At 36.9% G+C, this 19,803-nt stretch overlaps 2 protein-coding genes and 1 long non-coding RNA gene across 4 annotated transcripts; 2 read left to right on the top strand and 1 right to left on the bottom strand.

Annotated features, from left to right (window-relative positions):
* Positions 1 to 120: 120 nt before the first annotated feature.
* LOC122327592 lies at positions 121 to 3,773 on the top strand. Its single transcript, XR_006247672.1, has 4 exons — positions 121 to 234; positions 320 to 381; positions 1,749 to 2,365; positions 2,823 to 3,773. It is a non-coding gene; the product is annotated as an uncharacterized LOC122327592 (long non-coding RNA).
* A 6,122-nt stretch (positions 3,774 to 9,895) lies between these two features.
* rnasel2 (ribonuclease like 2) lies at positions 9,896 to 11,052 on the top strand. 2 transcript variants are annotated; one of them, XM_043223013.1, is made up of 3 exons: positions 9,896 to 10,165; positions 10,298 to 10,758; positions 10,871 to 11,052. In XM_043223013.1, exon 2 carries the CDS (start codon positions 10,301 to 10,303, stop codon positions 10,745 to 10,747), a length of 447 nt encoding a protein of 148 aa, XP_043078948.1. In that variant the 5' UTR covers positions 9,896 to 10,165; positions 10,298 to 10,300; the 3' UTR covers positions 10,748 to 10,758; positions 10,871 to 11,052. The 2 variants fall into 2 exon arrangements, with proteins under 2 accessions (XP_043078948.1, XP_043078947.1); XM_043223012.1 differs by having other exon boundaries at positions 9,904 to 10,165; positions 10,298 to 11,052.
* On the bottom strand, positions 10,823 to 19,541 carry LOC122328152. The gene is made up of 9 exons (XM_043223858.1): positions 19,490 to 19,541; positions 18,768 to 19,067; positions 18,017 to 18,343; positions 17,690 to 17,817; positions 15,007 to 15,022; positions 14,079 to 14,368; positions 13,268 to 13,604; positions 13,093 to 13,164; positions 10,823 to 10,890 (listed from the first exon to the last, which is right to left on the bottom strand). Exons 1-9 carry the CDS (start codon positions 19,539 to 19,541, stop codon positions 10,823 to 10,825), a joined length of 1,590 nt encoding a protein of 529 aa, XP_043079793.1.
* Between the last annotated feature and the right edge of the window lie 262 nt (positions 19,542 to 19,803).

Below are 19,803 nucleotides of genomic sequence, written 5' to 3' on the forward strand. Positions count from 1 at the left end.
TATTAACATGAATTAATTAAACTGAATTCAGTTATATATTGCTGACATTTGATAGTTTTTGCAGTAAAGCTGAAAAATAGATTAGACAAATAGAACACTAATGGTTAATTTTGTCCATAACAGATGAGGGCCTACCTTTATCGTATATAGTGCTGATTTCTTCTGCAGCTGGATCTCTGTTGATTGCAGTTTCAGTCGTGATCTGCTGCATCTACAGGAAATGCAGAAAATCAGGTCAGCAGAACAAGCACGAACATTTATCTTCAAGACACACATTTCGATAAAACTGTCATTTCTTTCTGTATTATCGTCAATGCAGCTCAGACCCAGGATGAAGACAGAACTGATTCAGCGTTGTGTAAACCAACAACACAGAAAACGGTAAGATTACTCATGACCGTGTTGCATAAAGACATGTTGCATTCAGTCTGCTTGAAGTTTGCAGCTTGAGGTGGTCAGTGAACAGATGTGGGTGGACCATCAGCCTGGCCGTTATTTGTGCTAGAGAGCACATCAAAGGGATAGCTTAAGCTATCTAGTGCAATCTACACTTTGTTCCTCGGTGTAAAGTTTTTCCATGTTGCGTTTTTTTCCATTATAATGAAGTCGTGTAATTATTACGTATCTTTAGTTTGTTGAAAGCCCATTTATATTTTTTGACGTACCGCTGTTTGATGGGATTGTGATTTATTACGCATATCATTAATTATTCAAAGTACAATGTATTGAAACCTAACTTTTGGCCATTGCAAAGCTGTGATGATGCGTCTGTGGCCTGCTTAATTAAAATAAGAATCGTTAAAACATATCTAAACAGTTCTAAATTGCTTCGTTAATCTGAAATATCCCTTACACAGTCAGTTTTCTACCATTAGATGTTCGTTGGAGGGAAAGTAGAGCTTAAAGCCGTTAACCTGCTCTTTGACCACGAGCTGCAGCTGCTCTGCGGTTCATGATCTTCTGAGGTGAAATGCAGTCATTGGTTGATTCGTAGGCGCATTGCAGCAAGCACCTTTGCTGTTGCTTTTCTGTGAAGGACAATTCACAAGCCATTTTAACAAGTCTAAGAAACCTTCAGAAGTTGTTTGATGTCATACTGCATGCACATTTTGCCACGGTTTCAAAGAGAAATGTCCACCGATTGACGCTAAAACACAGGCTAAGCATGTGAACCCTGAAACGTTTTTAATAGGTTGATATTTTTGGAGATTTTCAACTTCCTTTTTACACAGTTTTGAACCGTTTTGTCGAATCAGTTACACAGGATTTAAACCGGAGCTCCTCACTTAGATACTAAGCTGGATAGGTGTGATGCTAACATTCAAAAGCATCAGTTTTCCAATATCCCAACATTATTAATATTGCTTTGAAGTCTTAACATGATATTCTTCAAGCAATTATGTGGAAATTACACTATTAATCAGAACGGCAAATTTGATTGAAAATGAATTAAGTGTCAGTTTTACTGGCTCTAGTGTTCATTGCTTTTGGAACCTGCAGAGATATGTACTTATTGGTACATATTTTCGCTAAAAAGTGCACCCAGGTACGTTTATGCCATGAGACCGGGGAGATGTTAGCATATGTTGTTACGCAGTATAATGAAAAAAATCACTCTAATATACAATATTAATCTGGCGTAAAACAGATGGAAAATTATGTTCTACAGAAGATTTTAAAAGCAGCACCACTGAAGCAGCTGCGTTACGCCAAGGTTCCTGACTGACTGATTTTGTGTTTCCTTGCAGAAATCAAAGACTGAGGCGGTGTATGAAAATGTACCCAAAAAGCGATGATCAAACACTGCATCTGCTGGAATTTTCTTTTGAGCTCAGTACATCAATACAATTGTTTTATTCACATTCATTATCAATTGAGATGCCACTGTTTGTATCATATCTGTGTGTCGCTCTGGTGTCTAAAATGTTTTTATGAATTAAATTAGTGGTTTATCAATAGGATATTATCTAGAAACGCAACTTTTGTATATGGCTTACAATAGGGAATTTACCTAACCATCATTATTAAATATTAATTACACTCTTGCGCACTTTTGCCTGTCATTTACTTTGCATTTTATGATTTTTACTAAAAATAACAGAATATCAAGGGCACCGTATTGTATCTGTTTTCAGCAAAAGTAGCATATTATCACTCTCCGAAGCTGAAAGACTCATCTTTAATAATAGTGCTACTTTTAAATCAATAGATTGTTCTATGAACACATACTGAATCAACAAAATAAAGACGCGTGTCTGTTTGATCATCGCCTCCTGGTGCCTCTTCAGTGGAGTACACACAGGGTTCAGTCATTTTATAAGAATGACAACTGCTGTACAACTGGATGAACTTTCGAAACATGCAGGTGACAACTACATTTGCATGAAATCTTAATTTTTTTTTTTTTTTTTATTATTTAATTTAATCTACAGTTTGACTCACCCAGAATTTTGTGGAAGATATCAGGTGTTTTTGCTTCATGCATTTAGTTGATCAACGTGGCCCATTATATAGATAGCAGCTTTGAGTTTGACTCAGCAGCTTATTTCAAATACTTATTTTAAATTAAAAAATTACGACACTTTTGTTAAGTTTTACTATGAGGTTTATCCACAGCTCACACTATATTCTTACATTTTTAGCCATTTAACAGTCAGTAACCGTCGAGCTTTTTAATAGACTATATATAAGATTACTACATGTTAAAAATATTCAACTTTATTCAACTTTAAAACAAATTAAAAATCAAAAGGTTAACATTTTTCATACAGTACGTCTCATCTATCATTTTGTCCTTGTGCTGTTTCTGTGATGGTCTTTAGCTTTTCAGCTCGTCTGCCTGTTCCTGTCATCAGCAGACTCTTCACGGTGTCCTTCATCATCATCATCGTCTTGTTCACTGTTGTGTTCGGTGGTGAACGTGGGTCATGTGACTCTCTCCTGGTACAAAGGAAACAGTTTATGGTCCAGCATCAGTGTGTCTGATCTCAAACAGACTGAGGGCAAAACTCAACACTATACAAACAGACTTGTTTGTTAAAATGATTTATTTTGTTTATCATTTATTTATTAATATTGAGACAGAAGATCGGACCTTACAAAAATACTAGTAAATAGTGGCATTTATTCCCTTTTATTTTCATAATGTTTTCCTCCTACAAAGACCTGAACTTCCTCATCCTCCTGCTGGAGCAGGGGGATTGCTCTCTCGAGGAATATACAGAGACATTCTTCCTCCTTGCCAACGACTCCCGTTACCCGGACAGCTTTCTGTGCGGAATTTACTTCAGCGGACTAAACATCTCCAATCAGGCGCAGCTGTCCGGCAGCGGTCCTCGAGAGAGCATCGCCGCTGACGTCGAGTGAGTGCTGGTGTCGTGCAATTCGTCAATGACTGTTAGGCTGGAGGACAACGACACCAGCCCCACTCAGGATCCAGAGCCCAGCCCATCACTTCACCGCATGGTCGAGCCACAGCCTGAGCCAACCGCTGACACAGGTGTAGAGTCGAGCAAGACCACGGACCCATCGCCGAGGAGAGCGACAGAGCCGTTGAGCCCCACCGGACCCAAGCCAATTAAGTCAGACCAGGTGTGTGAGCCGGCAACAGAGCTCGCCATGGTGGAGACACTCCACCCACTGCACTACGGCTGGATCTACGAGAGGAACTGGATATGGATATGGAAATGGCGCTACAAGTCTGTGTTTCGCGGTCCAATCGCTGAGCTCGCTTTCCATTTTGAGAATGGACGGGAGCCAATCAGATCGCTCGCTGTCCATTGTTGGGGAGCCAATCAGATCGCTCGCTGTCCATTGTTGGGGAGCCAATCAGATCGCTGTCCATTGTTGTCCATTGTTGGGGAGCCAATCAGATCACTCGCTGTCCATTGTTGGGAGCCAATCGCTCTGTGTTGCGAGAATGGACGTGAGCCAATCGCGTTGCCGAACCAAGTGATAATAAATACTGCTTAGTTTTAGCTGACTTTACACAGTCCTGAGGAAAATTGACAGATTTCAATTCGACAGAAGAAAATTGCATAATTCGACAAAGTATTAAATGTTTTTTTTGCTATGTTTTCGTCCGTCGTTCATGTTTTGCGTTTAAAAACTATGACTTCATAACAACTTTTGAACATCTTCTCTATAAATTACAATTTGCCTTTAATCTTATTTAATACATTCCATTTAGTCGTTTTATATCTCGGGAAAAAGCGTTACAACTGTCATTAAATTAAATGTCATTAAATGGAAATTCAAAATGATTTGACTTGAGTGACGTGTGGTGTAGTAACCATGACGTGTTTTGTCGTCGCGTTGTTTGCCTTTAATCTTAGTTATTATATTCCATTAGTTATTACATTCCATCCGTAAGTTTTCAACTGTATAAACAAAGTTTTGCTATACATAAAAATCTGAATGATAAAAAAAACAATGTGACGCTTGTAAACCTTTACCATGTGCAATATTTACTATAGTGGAAGTGTAGTAAGTGTTTTGTTAGCATAGTTTCATAGTTTATAATCTCACATATTAAACTCTTATTTGCCTGTAATTTTGCACGTTGAACAAGATTTTTAAAAGTTTATTTTGGGTAAAAAACAATCATTTAACATCAAAGTTTGTTGTTTTGCTATAGTGTGAATGTAGTAATCCTGTTTTGTGTTTGCAGATTGATTACTATTTGTATAAACACATATGCAAGTGCTAAACATAATCATTTTAAATGACAAAAGGAAAGTAATACATCAATTAACCATAGATATACAGACGTGGACAAAATTGTTGGTACCCTTCGGTCAATGAAAGAAAAAGTCACAATGGTCACAGAAATAACTGTTATCTGACAAAAGTAATAATAAATAAAAATTCTATAAATGTTAACCAATGAAAGTCAGACATTGTTTTTCAACCATGCTTCAACAGAATTATTTAAAAAAATTTTCACGAAACATGCATGGACAAAAATGATGGTACCCCTAGAAAACACTGAAAATAATGTGACCAAAGGGACATGTTAATTCAAGGTGTGTCCACTAATTAGCATCACAGGTGTCTACAACCTTGTAATCAGCCATTGGGCCTATATATATGGCTCCAGGTAATCACTGTGTTGTTTGGTGATATGGTGTGTACCACACTCGACATGGACCAGAGGAAGCAAAGGAAAGAGTTGTCTCAAGAGATCAGAAAGAAAATTATAGACAAGCATGTTAAAGGTAAAGGCTATAAGACCATCTCCAAGCAACTAGATGTTCCTGTGACTACAGTTGCACATATTATTCAGAAGTTTAAGATCCATGGGACATAGCCAATACGTGGCGCAGGAGGAAAATTGATGACAAATCTAAGAGGCGGATAATATGGTAGAGCCTAGAAAGACTTCTAAAGAGATTCAAGGTGAACTTCATGCTATAGTAGATCGCACCATCCGTCGTTGTTTGAGCCAAAGTGGATACATATACCATTGTTGAAAACGAATCATACTGGAATATATACAAGCCACAAAGCTTCTGGGAGAATGTCCTGTGGACAGATGAGACAAAAATCGAAGTTTTTAGGCACATCAGCTGTATGTTCACAGACGAAAAAATGAAGCATATCAAGAAAAGAACACTGTCCCTACTGTGAAACATGGAGGAGGCTCTGTTATGTTCTGGGGCTGCTTTGCTGCGTCTGGCACAGGGTGTCTTGAATCTGTGCAGGGTACAATGAAATCTCAAGACCATCAAGGAATTCTAGAGAGAAATGTACTAGCCAGTGTAAGCTTGGTCTAGTAGGTCATGGGTCTTGCAACAGGACAATGACCCAAAACACACCGCTAAAAACACCCAAGAATTAAGAGGAAAAAATTGGACTATTGTAAAGTGGCCTTCTATGAGCCCTGACCTCAATCCTATTGAGCATCTTTGGAAGGAGCTGAAACATGCAGTCTGGAAAAGGCACCCTTCAAACCGGACACAACTGGAGCAGTTTGCTCATGAGGAGTGGGCCAAAATACCTGCTGAGAGGTGAAGTCTCATTGACAGTTACAGGAAGCGTTTGATTGCAGTGATTGCCTCAAAGGTTGCGCAACAAAATATTAAGTTAGGGGTACCATCATTTTTGTCCAGGTCTGTTTCATGAGTTTATTTTTTTAATAATTCTGTTGAAGCATGGTTGAAAAACAATGTCTGACTTTCATTCAACATTTATAGAATTTTATTTATTATTACTTTTGTCAGATTAAAGTTATTTCTGTGACCATTGTGACTTTTTCTTTCATTGACCAAAGGGTATAACAATTTTGTCCACGTCTGTATAAACGTGCAGTTACAAAAGTGTAGTTACTATGAAGAAAACATGTTTTTTATTTTTAATGTCATTATTACACACTAAATGTAGTAACTAACATAACAGTAAATTGGCATAATTGGATGTAACTATATATATATATAATTGTATCATTATAAACAGATTGAAATTGTCTGTGTAGTTGTCTAGTACTTGCAAAAATGCACATTATTTAGAGTTATTTCCAAATTATGTTTCGATGAGTACCAAGCCAAAGACCCACAAGGCCATGGGTGATGTCGAGTGGATGACCAGGTTGAGGGCTTTTGCAAGCTCTGGTGCATGACCTTCTGGAGACAACAGACCAGCACCACGGCAGCGGACGTGGTATGACCTCATTACATTGTACGGAGGTGCAATCAAAACCTGTAAATAAACAAATCTTGGATTTGTTTGATATGATTTACAAAATGTACTGGTATTCCTATCCTTGTGACGACACAATAACGTGATAAATACCAGGTGAACACAAACACACACACAAAGTACATAATAGACTCCAATTAAACTGTATAATAAAATAAATAATGAACATAAGTCTTGTTACGTTTGTAAATTTCAGATCACAAAGAAGCTGGCCAGCCATGGACGGGGGACAGCACTCTGGGTAACCTCCATTGGAAATGAGGTTGTCCAGATAGTGCCCAACCAATACAAGGACATTATATACTGCCCCTCTGTAGAGACACTACCAAAGGAGCAGTGGTTGGAGAATATTAAAAAAACTAAATAATAAAAAGAAACTTTAAAGAAGGTTTTATTTATGTGTATAGTTTTTTTTTTTTTTTTTTTTTTTTTTTTTTTTTTTACAGAAGAGAAATGGAAACTTTTTATTTGTGATGTTTATTTATGTGTAAAGAATATAAAAAAAAGTTTCATTAATCTGTATAGCTTTGTTTTTGTTTGTTTTTTTTTCCGAGAGGCATGGTAACTTTTTTTATTTTATTTTGTTTATATTTAGTTTTATTTATGTTGAAAGAATGCACAAGACATTTTATTTATGTGTATAGTTTTGTTTTTTGTTCTTTTATTTGTGCCAAGAATGCACAAGTGTCGTGGATATTTTTAAGGTTTGTTCATCTGTATTGTTCTGTTCTTTCTGTTGTTTTTGCAATGAATAATTGGCTGTGACTAATTGAAAAATAATAAAATGGTCCTGATTACATAACTCTCTTTTCCATGTTTTACTTTTCTACATTTTCATTCAAAGGTTATAGACATTTTTAAAAATTCAGAGAAATTTTAGGATTGTTTCAGACTATTTATACTATTTTATTTAGAAAATAGCTGCAGTAGAAGTATAATTTAAACTAAAAGTGAAAAACTGAACTGAAGAGAATAATTGACAATCAGCAACGTAAAATTAATAAAAGGTTTATTGGCAATTTCAGAAATAATTCGTAGCATTAAGTAACGACCTTTATTCCTGGCAGCAGCGGGATTCGAACCAGGTACCTTGTGATCAACCGTTCTCCCTCACAAATGAATAAAACAACAGGAAAACGTTTTTTAAAAGCAATTTATTGCAAACAAACACTTACAAAAACATTGCTTTGGCGCGCACAAAGGGATTAGAGCCACTTTCCTCCTCATTTTTCCTCTTTTTCGCTCCTCCAGAGCACATTTTCCCACCCTCCCGCCCTTACCATCTGTAACGATGAAGAAAGAGACAGAGACGTCGCAAGAGCTCAACTTATAATCGAAGTTACAGCAAGCTTTTTTAAAATAGGCCTATACACCTTCCTACTTTGGTTAACGTTTCTGTGATATTGATTTAACTGATAAATGGCGCCATCTGGTGTGTTTTTTTAAAGAAATCAACATGAAGCGGCATCGTTTAGAGGTGTTGGAAACTTTTTTGTAGCTTCTTTTTAAGAAGAGACCAGGAGATCCTTGGTAAAGCAGGAGTTCGTTTTTTATTTCGTTGCTGTTGTCATCTGCAAGAAGTCTTCAAGAAATCTTTAAGAACATCGTCAAGCAATCTCCAAGAAAATCTTCAAGAAATCTCCAAGAAACAAATCTAACTGAAACATGTTAGGTTGAAGTATATATATGTTTCAAAGGGGAGGAGTACACAGAGGTGGAGACCAGTAAAACAAAAGTATGCAAATGCGATCAGAAACTTAGCCCAGAACAGGAACTTTCCCGATCCTTGATCCATTTAGCATCCAAGTGTCATTCAAATGCATAGGTGAAACAAAAGGCACAGTTGTACCTTAGGATTAGCATTCACACTTGACTTAGGACACCTACCAGATGTTCAAGAACTGAAACACAAAAGATAACTGTCTCGGGGCTTGGGCTTCCTGCTCTTAGAATGTAAATCACAATACACATTCAGCATATACTGTTATATTGGAGTCCGTGTTTAACCTTTTATAAATTTGTAATACAACAGAGGACAACTGACTATCACACAGCATTACAGCATTGATGATACTAATGCTGTGCATGATCTGTAGTTTGAGTCTGTGTTTCCAGTGTTCGTGATGGACAGAGATCCAGTCTGATGATCCAGCTTCAGTCCGTCTCTGAATCTCTTTTTACACTGATCGTCCGTACAGATCTTACTCTGACCTTCAATGATTTCAACAAGGACATTGTCATCAAAAAAACAAAAACACGTTGAATCATCTGGATTTTTTACTAGACCTGATTTTAAAGTGACAGATTCTCTATCGCCGACTTGTTATTTGTTTTATCTGTTTTTGCACAAGATGCATCGAAAACCAAAAAAACAACAGCTGACTGCAGGAAACTGGAAACTGAACTCCAGTCCAACTGTGAGAATGAGTAGCGGGGCACACATTGTACACACATTGCACACATGTAACATTGATCATTTGAATGATTCTTCAGCGAATGATCTGTAGATAAGATTTCCACAGATTTGAGCGATGGGAGTGTTATTAAAACATTAGTTTGCCTTGTCTTGTTGCATAGAATAGGTATAGAATGACTGAATCCCTACATCTGTGCCATCATCATATGTGCCTAAAAAGAAATGATCAAGAATTTACAAAATCACTTCTAAAATATTTATATAAATAAATGTGTAATGTAATAAACTTGTTGCAGACAGAGTTTATTATAGCAAAGTGTACGGTTTCAATACTCTTAGGACTAAATTGGCCCACATTCGAAAAGCAGTATTGAAATAGTGCACTGGCAAACTATACTTAAACTCGAGGTATAATACTTTTCAGTTTTTAAGACCTTACTAAAAATTATTATTAATGCACTTGAAAGCTCTTTTGCATAGGCCTACAACATACAAACATAGAAGATGAATTGTAAAGATCACATTCAAGAGCTAAATGTTTCAATCGTTTAAAGCGGAGTCTTATTTCTTCGGTTTCACTTTTTTTCTTGTGTAAGACTGGCTTTGGGTAATTTCCTGCAGTTACAGTATGTGCACATCAGAGACATACCTTCAGACAGTAATAGAACTGGGCTTAGGACACCCATAATATGGACCCCCCCCACACACACACACACACACACACACACACACACAAAGAGATGCTTGCTTGCACATCCTCCTCGCTATACTTAACATCCATATAGGGCATTGTTTGACCTCTGTGTACTTTGATTGGATGCCCAGTACATCTTATACATTGCTGTAAGAATATCTGGTATAAATATGACCCATCTTCAAGGAGTGGTATAGAAGCACTCTAGCTCTCTGTATCTGCTATCAATCTCCAGGGATCCTTCTCTGCGATTTCTCCACCAACGTTTGATGACTGCTAGCGCCGAGACCACCTGAAAACTACTGTTTATTACCACAAAAGCTGTTAGACCAACGTATTAATTTACCCAGAAGAACGAGGTAAGAACTTTACTCAGCAGGTATATGCTATACAATACATTTGGATGAAAAAAAAGTGTCTGTAGTATCTGTGTACAAAAAGCATGCATGTCTGGGTTAAAGCAAAGTAGTCAAATGAGTGTTGTTCATCAGGTCATGGAGGTTCATCGGTCTGCTGTGATTCTGCTGCTGCTCCTGGCCGCTTCTTTCCCTGCCTACGGTCAACCAGATGATTTAAAGTCCCGTTATCTGAAATTCCTCATTCAGCATCTGGGTCCTCAAGTGAGCGTGCAAGATTGCGACAATGAAATCAGAAAGAGAGACATCACCGCCGCCGGAACTGAAAACGGGTGCAAAGAAGCCAACACTTTCATCCAAGCTAATAAGAATGATATTAATGCGGTTTGTGGAAATGGAGGAACTCCACAGGGAGGTAATCTGTTTAAGAGCAACCAGCCTTTTCCTGTGGTCACGTGTAAATTACAAAGTGGCCAGAGACACCCAAAATGTGAATACAGAGGGAAGAGGTCCACTCGGTACATTGTTTTGGGGTGCGATCGAGGATGGCCTGTACATTATGAGGAAGGCATAATTCATGAATAGATGACAGTCTAGTAAGTGCCTCACGAAGCTTTGCAATATTTTGCTAATGATGTGTGCAGTGGATGTTAATCTGGTCTATTTTTTCACATGTGCTGTAAATTTGGCACCCACTGCTTGATGCAGTCCAAGGTCTACCAGAGAAGCTGTGAACATGAACACAGTGGCAGTAGATTCAAACATTGCATTGTTGTGCTTTAAAAGGCTATATTACTATCGCTAATTATATTTGAGCAAAATAGTTTTCTCTCTCTGAATGAAGATGTTCTCCAATTGTCTCTAATCTTCCAATAAAATGTCTCTGCTACCCAAAATGTCATCTGCTTGATTGTCTTGTATCCCAAAAACACTCAATTTGAGATAAACAGAACAGAAATGGGGGACTATTTTCTAAGTCTGTTGTAAATGCAACTCCATGAACCGAACCTGCAGCTGAAGTTTGATCTAAAGAAAAGAAATCAGACACTGTTCAAGATAGTAAAACTGCAATTTAGCAACTTTAGCAATATGTTGGCATGACTCCCTGAATCCCCCAGAAAAAGTTCACCACATTTCCTGATTTACATTAAAAAAAAAGGTAAGAATCTTGAGGCTGCAATAAGTAAAAAGTAATGCAGTGGTTTTAAACCGTTTTTCACATGAATAGTGCAACCACTACCACAATTTGATGGTGTAACCAATGAAACACAGCCGTGCCAATATTGTATGTACTTTAAAACATGGCATTGCTTGCTGAAATCAAAGAAAGTCACAATTATATTTTAGCTAATATTTATTTTCTGTTAGAAGCCACATCACTGGATCACTGAAAGTCAGCAGAAAAGGCAAACGTTGCTCAACAATGGTATAGAATCACAAAAAAAGTGTTTTCTGAGGTAAAAAAAAAAAAAACACAGTCCTGCAATCAAACATGTTGGAGTTCAACGATGTTTGAGGTTGTGCTGATTTTCAGAGTGCAATATGTCAAGATATCACAAATCTGTCAAAAAAGTCAAGAAAGTCAAAAGGAAAAAATTACACAAAAGCACACTGATGTTAATTTTGGGGATTTGATAACAGATGTAGTTTTTGTATCTAAGAATGGTCGTTATCAAGGGCTCAGCAAATTTTCTAGAGATATTTGTTCTCAAACCAAATTAAAAACACCTGCTTGTAGTTTGAGTGATTTTAATGATATTCGCTTCCTCAGATCCCAATGATCCAAGTGTATAGAATTGAAAAAATAACTCCATTAGTATTTACCGTGTTCAGAGAGCAATACAAATATCACAAATCTGTCAAAAAAGTCAAGAAAGTCAATAGGAAAAAACACAAAAGCACACTGATGTATTGCATTTGATAAAGATGTAGGTTTGTAAAGTACAATTTCTAAAATGAACCACTTTTAGTTTAGTGATAAGCCACCCTGCTGGTTATATAAAGGCATGAATAAGTCTCTCCATTGAGTGCTTTGACAAGTAAAAGTAAACAAAACATCTAATTTAAGATGATAGACCATTACAATAAGCCACCCTGCTGGTTATAAAAAGGCATGAATAAGTCTCTCCAAGTCTTGACTGGAAACAAAACATCTAATTTAAGATGATAGCATAATGATTTGGTTACTTATTTGCTTTGACATGACTACGAAAAATAAGGACCATCTCCAGAATCACGCCGAGATTCTTGACTTGATTTTTAGTTGTTTGACCCCTACACTAAAAAGTTATGCATTCAACTTGAGAACTTCATGTTTGTTTCCTTACTCGAGTTTCTCCTTGTATAACTGAAGAAAATTCTGATTTAAATGTTGATTTAATCTAACGATCCATTAGCTCATAAAAATCACAAACCCTGAAGATTATCATCATTGTTATACTTTATTCTCAAATTACTGGTTAACGTTTACATTAACAATAATATCAGCATTGTGTGATACGAGTATAGTGTGCATTAGCTTGTAGATTCGTGTATAGTCTAATCTCTAAGAAATTCATTTAAGATAAAAAGCAAACCATGCTTCTTTCAAACTGGATTTCTTCAAAATAAAAATTGTGTAATCCCAGGCTATCTGTAACCAGAAGCACATTTAAAACTGGAATGTGATTGACTTTCATTCGTTCATATATTATTTTCTGGATTACAATCCGCCATCAGAATGATTTTTTGACATTTAATTAATTATTCCAGCGGCTATAACTAACTGTTGTGAATCGAGCTAAAGCGAGGTGGTCGTTTGATTCAGTGGTTAATACAATCTCCTGTACTAAATCTAAGTATTAACGTTTTCGGCACCAAAAATTCTCAAAACTTTATGCAACAATTCACATTTACGCAAAAGGAACAACGAAAATACATAAAAACTGCACCAATCGTGGGAACCACCAGGAGAATAGTGCCAATGCATATGCCTGCTATAGCACCTGGAGACAATCCTGAATCTGGAAAAGAACATGACAGTCACGTTCTGCAAGATCAGCATTACTAAAGAGAATATTATTGTTATATATTGAGCATGCATTGAATGGTTGATTATATGCTCACCATTGACGGTGATTCCACAACTATTAATGATGGTGAATTGGTTGTTGATGATCAGCAGCTGATAAACTCCAGAGTGTGTTGTTCTGGTGTTCATGATGGTCAGAGATCCAGTCTGATTGTCCAGCTTCAGTCCGTCTCCGAATCTCTTTTTACATTCATCATCTGCACAGATCTTACTCTCATCCCCAGTGATATCAGCGATGAGAACTTCATTAAAATGCCATTGAATCGTATCATTTCTGTTTATTACACCTGGATCTAAAGTGACAGATTCCCCCACTTTCAATGTCTTTCTCTTCATTTCATCTTGTTCTGCAGCGGAGAAACAAACCGACAGCTGCTTTGAGCTTTTATGAGAAAACATGAAAGACTTGTCAACATGAATGCAATAAATTCTTCACTTGACCAAAAATTAAGCAAAACATTTCACATCCATATTTTAAAAAATTTATTTTTTTAATGAAATTCCCATTTAAAACAGGTTATCAGGTTAAGATTAAACAATCATTAAATCATCATCATCTCAACTGCATTTTCTTCAAGAAAACGCTTAATTTTAAAAATCAAAAAACTGGACATGGGGATAACTGTAATATTATCCCTCCTCTCCCAAAAGGTGCTTACTGATTTTGCATAACTGTATTATATGCTTTTTAACAGACCAGCTTTCAACTTTAACAAAACATAATAACACTGATTAGTTACCAATTCATTTAAAAGTCATATACAAGTCTTTGTAAAAAAAAAACGGATCAAAAACACAATAAAACTGCATTTCAACCTTCAATAATTACTCACCATTGACAGTAACATTGAAAATTTTTTCCCTGCTGCTATTGATCTGTAGTTGATAGAGTCCAGAGTCTGTGACCGCGATCATCATGATGGTCAGAGACCCAGCCTCGTTCACTTTCAGTCTGTTTCCCATTCTCTCTTCAACCCATTTATCTGTAGAGATCTTGGTGTGGTTTCTAGTCATTTCAGCAATTGGAGTGTCGTTGAAAAACCATTTAATATCATCTTGCGTATTTGTTCCGAGATAAATCAGAGTGACTGAATCTCCCTCCATCACAGACACAGACACTTCATCTGAACCAACACCTGAAGAAGAAAAAAACCAAAAAACATAAGCCAATGCATATTTATTTATAATTTTCATATACAAGGATGCAAACTCAGCATGGGGGAATATAAAAGGGTAACAAAAAGATACGTCAGGACAGACCGACTGACAGGTAACTAAGCAACAGGCTCTTCTTATAGCGCAACTGACCGAGCTTACCGACGCAAAAACACCTGATAGATTAAAATCAACGACTAATTATGCAGTCAATCTTATTTGCACTGTGTATTCTCTCAACCAACAGCAAAAAGAAAATCTATACCGTTGTCCCCCTAACCATAATCCATCTTGAACCCAAGGCTACTTATTTATATAATCCTTAAAGATCTTACTATTGTCGAGAAAACACAAGATCACCACGAAACAAAAGAGCTGCATCCTTTTCACTTTTCTTCTCACGAACGCAGACTCCTTTTTCGACTTCTGCTCAGATGCAGCGGTGATGCTGAAATCTAAAACCGAAAGTATGTGGCTTTAAATCGCAGCCTTTGTCAGGCGAGTAAACAATTCCTTTAAATCCAATAGGGAATTGATATTTCTGCAGGTGCAGAGGAGATACTTCCTGGAAAACTGAATGAGCAAACACCACGGGGGGACCTGTTATTGTCCGTTTTACCTTTGAACATGAGCACCTGAAAACACCATGAGCATACTACTATTTCTCAATGTTTCAACGACTTACAGCAAGGCTAACAAAGGGCCACAAATGACATTTTGCTTCATCTGAAATATCTGTAGACTTACTGATTTAGAAATACAGATTACGTCTCAAAACAGTATTAGCAGTTCTCCACATGAAAGACCCGCGACTGGCATCAACGTGCTACTTCATTTCTCTCCAATACATTAGAAGGTTAAAATGAAATGAGATGTGAAGGATGTTAACGGTGACGAGATGATTGACGGGCCAGTGGACAGTGACCGGGCGCAATGTTGACCTTCTGGAAAGTATGTTGATTTGTAGATGTACTCAATACTTGGTAGGGGCTCCTTTCGCTTTAATAACTGCTTCAATTCAGCATCGCATGGAGAAGATCAGTTTGTGGGACTGCTGAGGTGGTATTAATGCTGAGGTTTCTTTGACAGTGGCCTTCAGCTCATTTGAATTTTGTCCTCATCGTCCTCTTGACAGTACTCCATAGATTCTCTACAGGGTTCAGGTCTGATGAGTTTGCCGACTCAAAACAGCGAATCATTTTGCTTACCGACTCGAAGCTTCAAAGGAGGTTTGTTTTCCCTTCGTCCCACCTCTGCAGTTACTCCTGATTTCTTTTAACATACATGCTTGTATTACATTCTTGTATTACACACAGTTATGACATCTACAGGTTATGAAATCAAATAAAAAAAGAATCACGAGGGTGAACGAAGTAAGTTTTTATTTGTAAAAAAACAAAACAAAAAAAAAATAACCTACATGACCTGGGAAAACAAGTGCAAAAGGAAAACACTACTAAAAAAGCCATTAGTGTTAAGACATTATTATTAAAAAATATTTACAATAATAATAATAATAATAATAATAATAATAATAATAAACAACAACAACAACAACAACAACAACAACAACAACAAGCTCCTATTGATTTAAGGTAAAATATTGGGTACAGGATTTCGTGAAGAATTACTTTCCTGAAAATATTAACCTGACCAAAAAAAAATATAATAAATAAAATAAATAAATCTCTATTGAGGTAATTTAATGGTTTACAATAAGCACCATGTGAAAGACAAAATCCCCCCCCAAAAAAAGAGCACCTTTTAATAAAATCAAAAGAACAAATAAAGCACCTTAAAAAATATCACAGATGTTTGATCACAGATTCAAGTTAGTCTAATTATTTTTACAACAATGAAAATAGAAAAATCAAATGTGTTATAGACTTACTATAAATTTCTTAACATAGTATTATCAAGTATACGTTATAGACACGCACACAGTGCTGTATTTCTCCTGACAAACATCACATTTAATAATATTTTAAAATTAGAGAAACATCATGTATAAATTTTGCAGCTATTTTCATAAATTCTCCCAGCAAAGTGTTCTACAAACTTAATAAATTAATACATTTTTAGGCTCAAAGCTGGTTTTGGTTCTGGTGCAATCGTTTAAACTAGCAGTGCTTCAATCGGTCATCTTCTGCTACAGTAACAGAATTCAAGTACTATTTCAATACGACATCTAAAATGCTTGAACATTACATTTCAGTGAAATTCTCTGAGACTCTACTGTAAAGAGCACATTCATTGCTTTTCAGAAATAATGATGATTGGATTTCATCATGACCACTCCCTTTCTTTGGTCTTCAAAAAAGTCTGAAACTGATTTAGTGACATTTATTTAAATATGATAATATTTTGTAATTATTTAAATTAGTCTCATTTTCTAAATCTCAGGAAGTTGTCATTGGGTTTCGAATAAAGTATGACTTTAATACATGTCCTCATATGAGCACATTGGGACTAAAAGCATGTTTATTTTGCATTTTGGGAAATGTAACAAACGAATAGGGAAATAAATTTCTGTATTCAGTTAAATATTATATACACTATTGTAAGAAGCGAAATCAAAAACTTGCCATGCAATAAGTCTAGTCTAATCTGAGAAGGCATATCCAAAAGGACTTCAAAAAGAGAGCGAACAACACAGGTTAGTGACTTCTGAGGTTTTCCTCATTGTTGGCGTGCTAGGGTGAGTCAGATCAACGATCAATGGATGGAGCCGGGGGCACGTTTTTGAGATCTTGACTTCTGGCCAACAAACTGGCTTAGCATGCTATTACTTAGGGATCGCATAAAAAAATTGAGGAAATGGCTGCATTAAAGTAAGCGATCCACGGGGTAGCCTCTGACTAAGACCTGGACTAGCCCAGATGTGTCGTGAGTCTGTTCTGGCCAAACAAGGTCTCCAAGCGACCCAGACTCCTAACGAACGATAAGTCGAAACTAGGAAATATTATAGTTAATTAATGATCCAAATAAAAAAAACCAAAAAAACAAAACAGAATTGGTATCACAAAATTATGTGAAGAGTCAGAATTAAACTTGGAAAAGCAAAATATTAAAATTAACCAGTTTTTCTTGTGTGCACTCAGAATAATGCTAAAGAACACTATGAAATTACTACTTTAATTCAAATGTAAAAATACAGCAGTAAAGCCGGCCACTTTTACTAAAAACAAACAAGATCGCATGGTTTATTTAAACGCACGTGGAAGTTGCATTAACTAGGAGCATTGTGGTGGGTCGGGTGGATCCTCGTCCCTCATGTTCGCACGGGTGTATGCAAGACTCACATTCTGTGGTACTGGTGTATGTCTCTTGCGGCGACAATAAAACACACCAACAACTACAGCAGCAGTAGCCACCAGAAGAACAACAGCAGCAACTATTCCTCCTACAGCAGCTGAAGACAGACCTGGATCTGAAACAATTAAAGACACAATCATTCAACAGGAAAACAGATTGAAGTTAATAGCAAGGAAAATGCATGATATCGAATCAAAGCATTATCATGTCTAATACCCCTTTTCCTAAACAGTCTACATCCCAAAGCTTGCTAGTTTGATTAAACAATAGTTGTTTTTTTAAGTTTTCTCAAAAGGAGGATAAATTTCACTCACTCTCACAAAGGATCGTAACACAGAATCTCTTCACTGTGGTGATGCTGAATCTGCCGTTCCTGCTGATCATCTGTAGTTTATAAAGTCCAGAATCTGTGGTTCTGGTGTTCATGATGGTCAGAGATCCAGTCTGATTGTCCAACTTCAGTCCGTCTCTGAATCTCTCGCAGATGTTACTCTGATTTCCCTTGATGTTAGCGAAGACTGTCTCATGAAGATACCACGTCATCTCATTTGGCTTTTTGGTTTCTGCCAATTCTAAAGTAACAGAATCTCCCTCTTTTGCTGACATTCTCTTTATTTCATCTCGTTCAGAAGCAGAAAAACCTGAAACAAAAACCAACAACTCCTGGAGGACCTTTTTGGAGGAAAAAACACTAAACAAGAATTGTGAACCTGCAATTGCCTTTTTCGGACTTCGGTCAGAAAACATTTGGATTGTGCCTAAAACACACTTTACATATCAAATCCTAGTTCACGATCTCATTTACAAGCATAAAAAGGTACATTTTTACTGAGGTTAAAATGTACAGTTTAAACAGCCCCTCCTAGGATCCCCACCTTAACATGGTGGAGGGGTTTGAGTGCCTGAATGACCCTAGGAGCTAGGTTGTCCGGGGCTATGTGCCCCTGGTAGGGTCAAATAAGGTCCCTTGACCTTTCCTAGGGGGCATACAGCATATACATGCCCATCACACAGACTACACCAGTGCCTACAGTGTAAACCACATTTAAACACTCAATGGCTCACCATTGACAGTGACATTAAAGATCATTTCAGTGTCGCTGCTTCTGATCAGCAGATCATAAACTCCAGAATCTGTGTTTGTGATGTTCATGATGGTCAGAGATCCGGTCTGATGATCCAGCTTCAGTCGGTCTTCGACTGTCTCGTAAACTATACAGATTTTTTTCTGGTCTCTAGCGATTTCAGCAATTTTACTTTTGTTAAAATACCATATTATTTCTTCTTGTGTCGTTTCAGCACCAGTGTGTAGAGTGACCGAATCTCCCTCCTGCACTGATACTACGACCTCAACACCTGACACACCTGAAGGAGAAAGAAATAAAAAGGGAAGCAATGCAAAGATGTGCAGCGAAGATCAAATGTCACATCAAACATTTTGAGAGTAGAGAAACATGTCTGGATTCATAAAATGTAACGTAACATCGATGTACACGTCAGACATGAATCATTGGATGGGCTTCAACAACCGAACATTTTACACATTTATATTTTAGAGCATATTTTTGTATTCATCCTGTATATGATGATCAACCACTTTCATGACTATTACCGCTAAAACAATATGGTGGAATTTCTCTTTTTAAATACAAAATACTGTATAAATTTGAGTCTTGTACTGCTGGCATCCTGATAAAAATTTTAATATTTCATCTACAGTCACATACACGGTCACAGAAATCGGTGCAGCAGCAAAAAAAGGGGTTTGAACAAAATACAAATCTTACCATTGTGAAGAAAACACAAGATCACTGCCGGCAAATTAAAAAGAAACTTCATTTTCACCACTTTTATGAAAAATGCTACGTTTTATGCTTGGATGGTGACGCAGGTGTTTCACTGCCTAAAGTGAAAATAAGAGAGTGATGAGGCAGTGATGCTTGAGCCTCTCTCTAATACGCATAAACAAAACACACACACACACACACACACACACACACACACCTCTTAGCTTCTTTTGTAAAATATTGTCTTTAAAAGAGACTTCTGGAAAGCTGTCTTAAAATGATGATCGTCATCATAAAAAACAAAAGTAAACCGC

Source organism: Puntigrus tetrazona, chromosome 22, assembly GCF_018831695.1.
Source record: "Puntigrus tetrazona isolate hp1 chromosome 22, ASM1883169v1, whole genome shotgun sequence".
NCBI lineage: Eukaryota > Metazoa > Chordata > Actinopteri > Cypriniformes > Cyprinidae > Puntigrus > Puntigrus tetrazona.

What these genes read in the sequence shown, in the direction of transcription:
- rnasel2 (XM_043223013.1), top strand. Translation starts at nt 10,301, where the DNA reads ATGGAGGTTCATCGGTCTGCTGTGATTCTGCTGCTGCTCCTGGCCGCT.
- LOC122328152 (XM_043223858.1), bottom strand. Translation starts at nt 19,541, where the DNA reads ATGAAGTTTCTTTTTAATTTGCCGGCAGTGATCTTGTGTTTTCTTCAC. An exon ending in TTGTGGAATCACCGTCAATG is followed by an intron (nt 13,165 to 13,267) that starts GTGAGCATATAA and finishes GTTCTTTTCCAG; the next exon opens with ATTCAGGATTGTCTCCAGGT. An exon ending in CCTGGTGGTTCCCACGATTG is followed by an intron (nt 10,891 to 13,092) that starts GTGCAGTTTTTA and finishes TCATGTTCACAG; the next exon opens with CTTCTCTGGTAGACCTTGGA.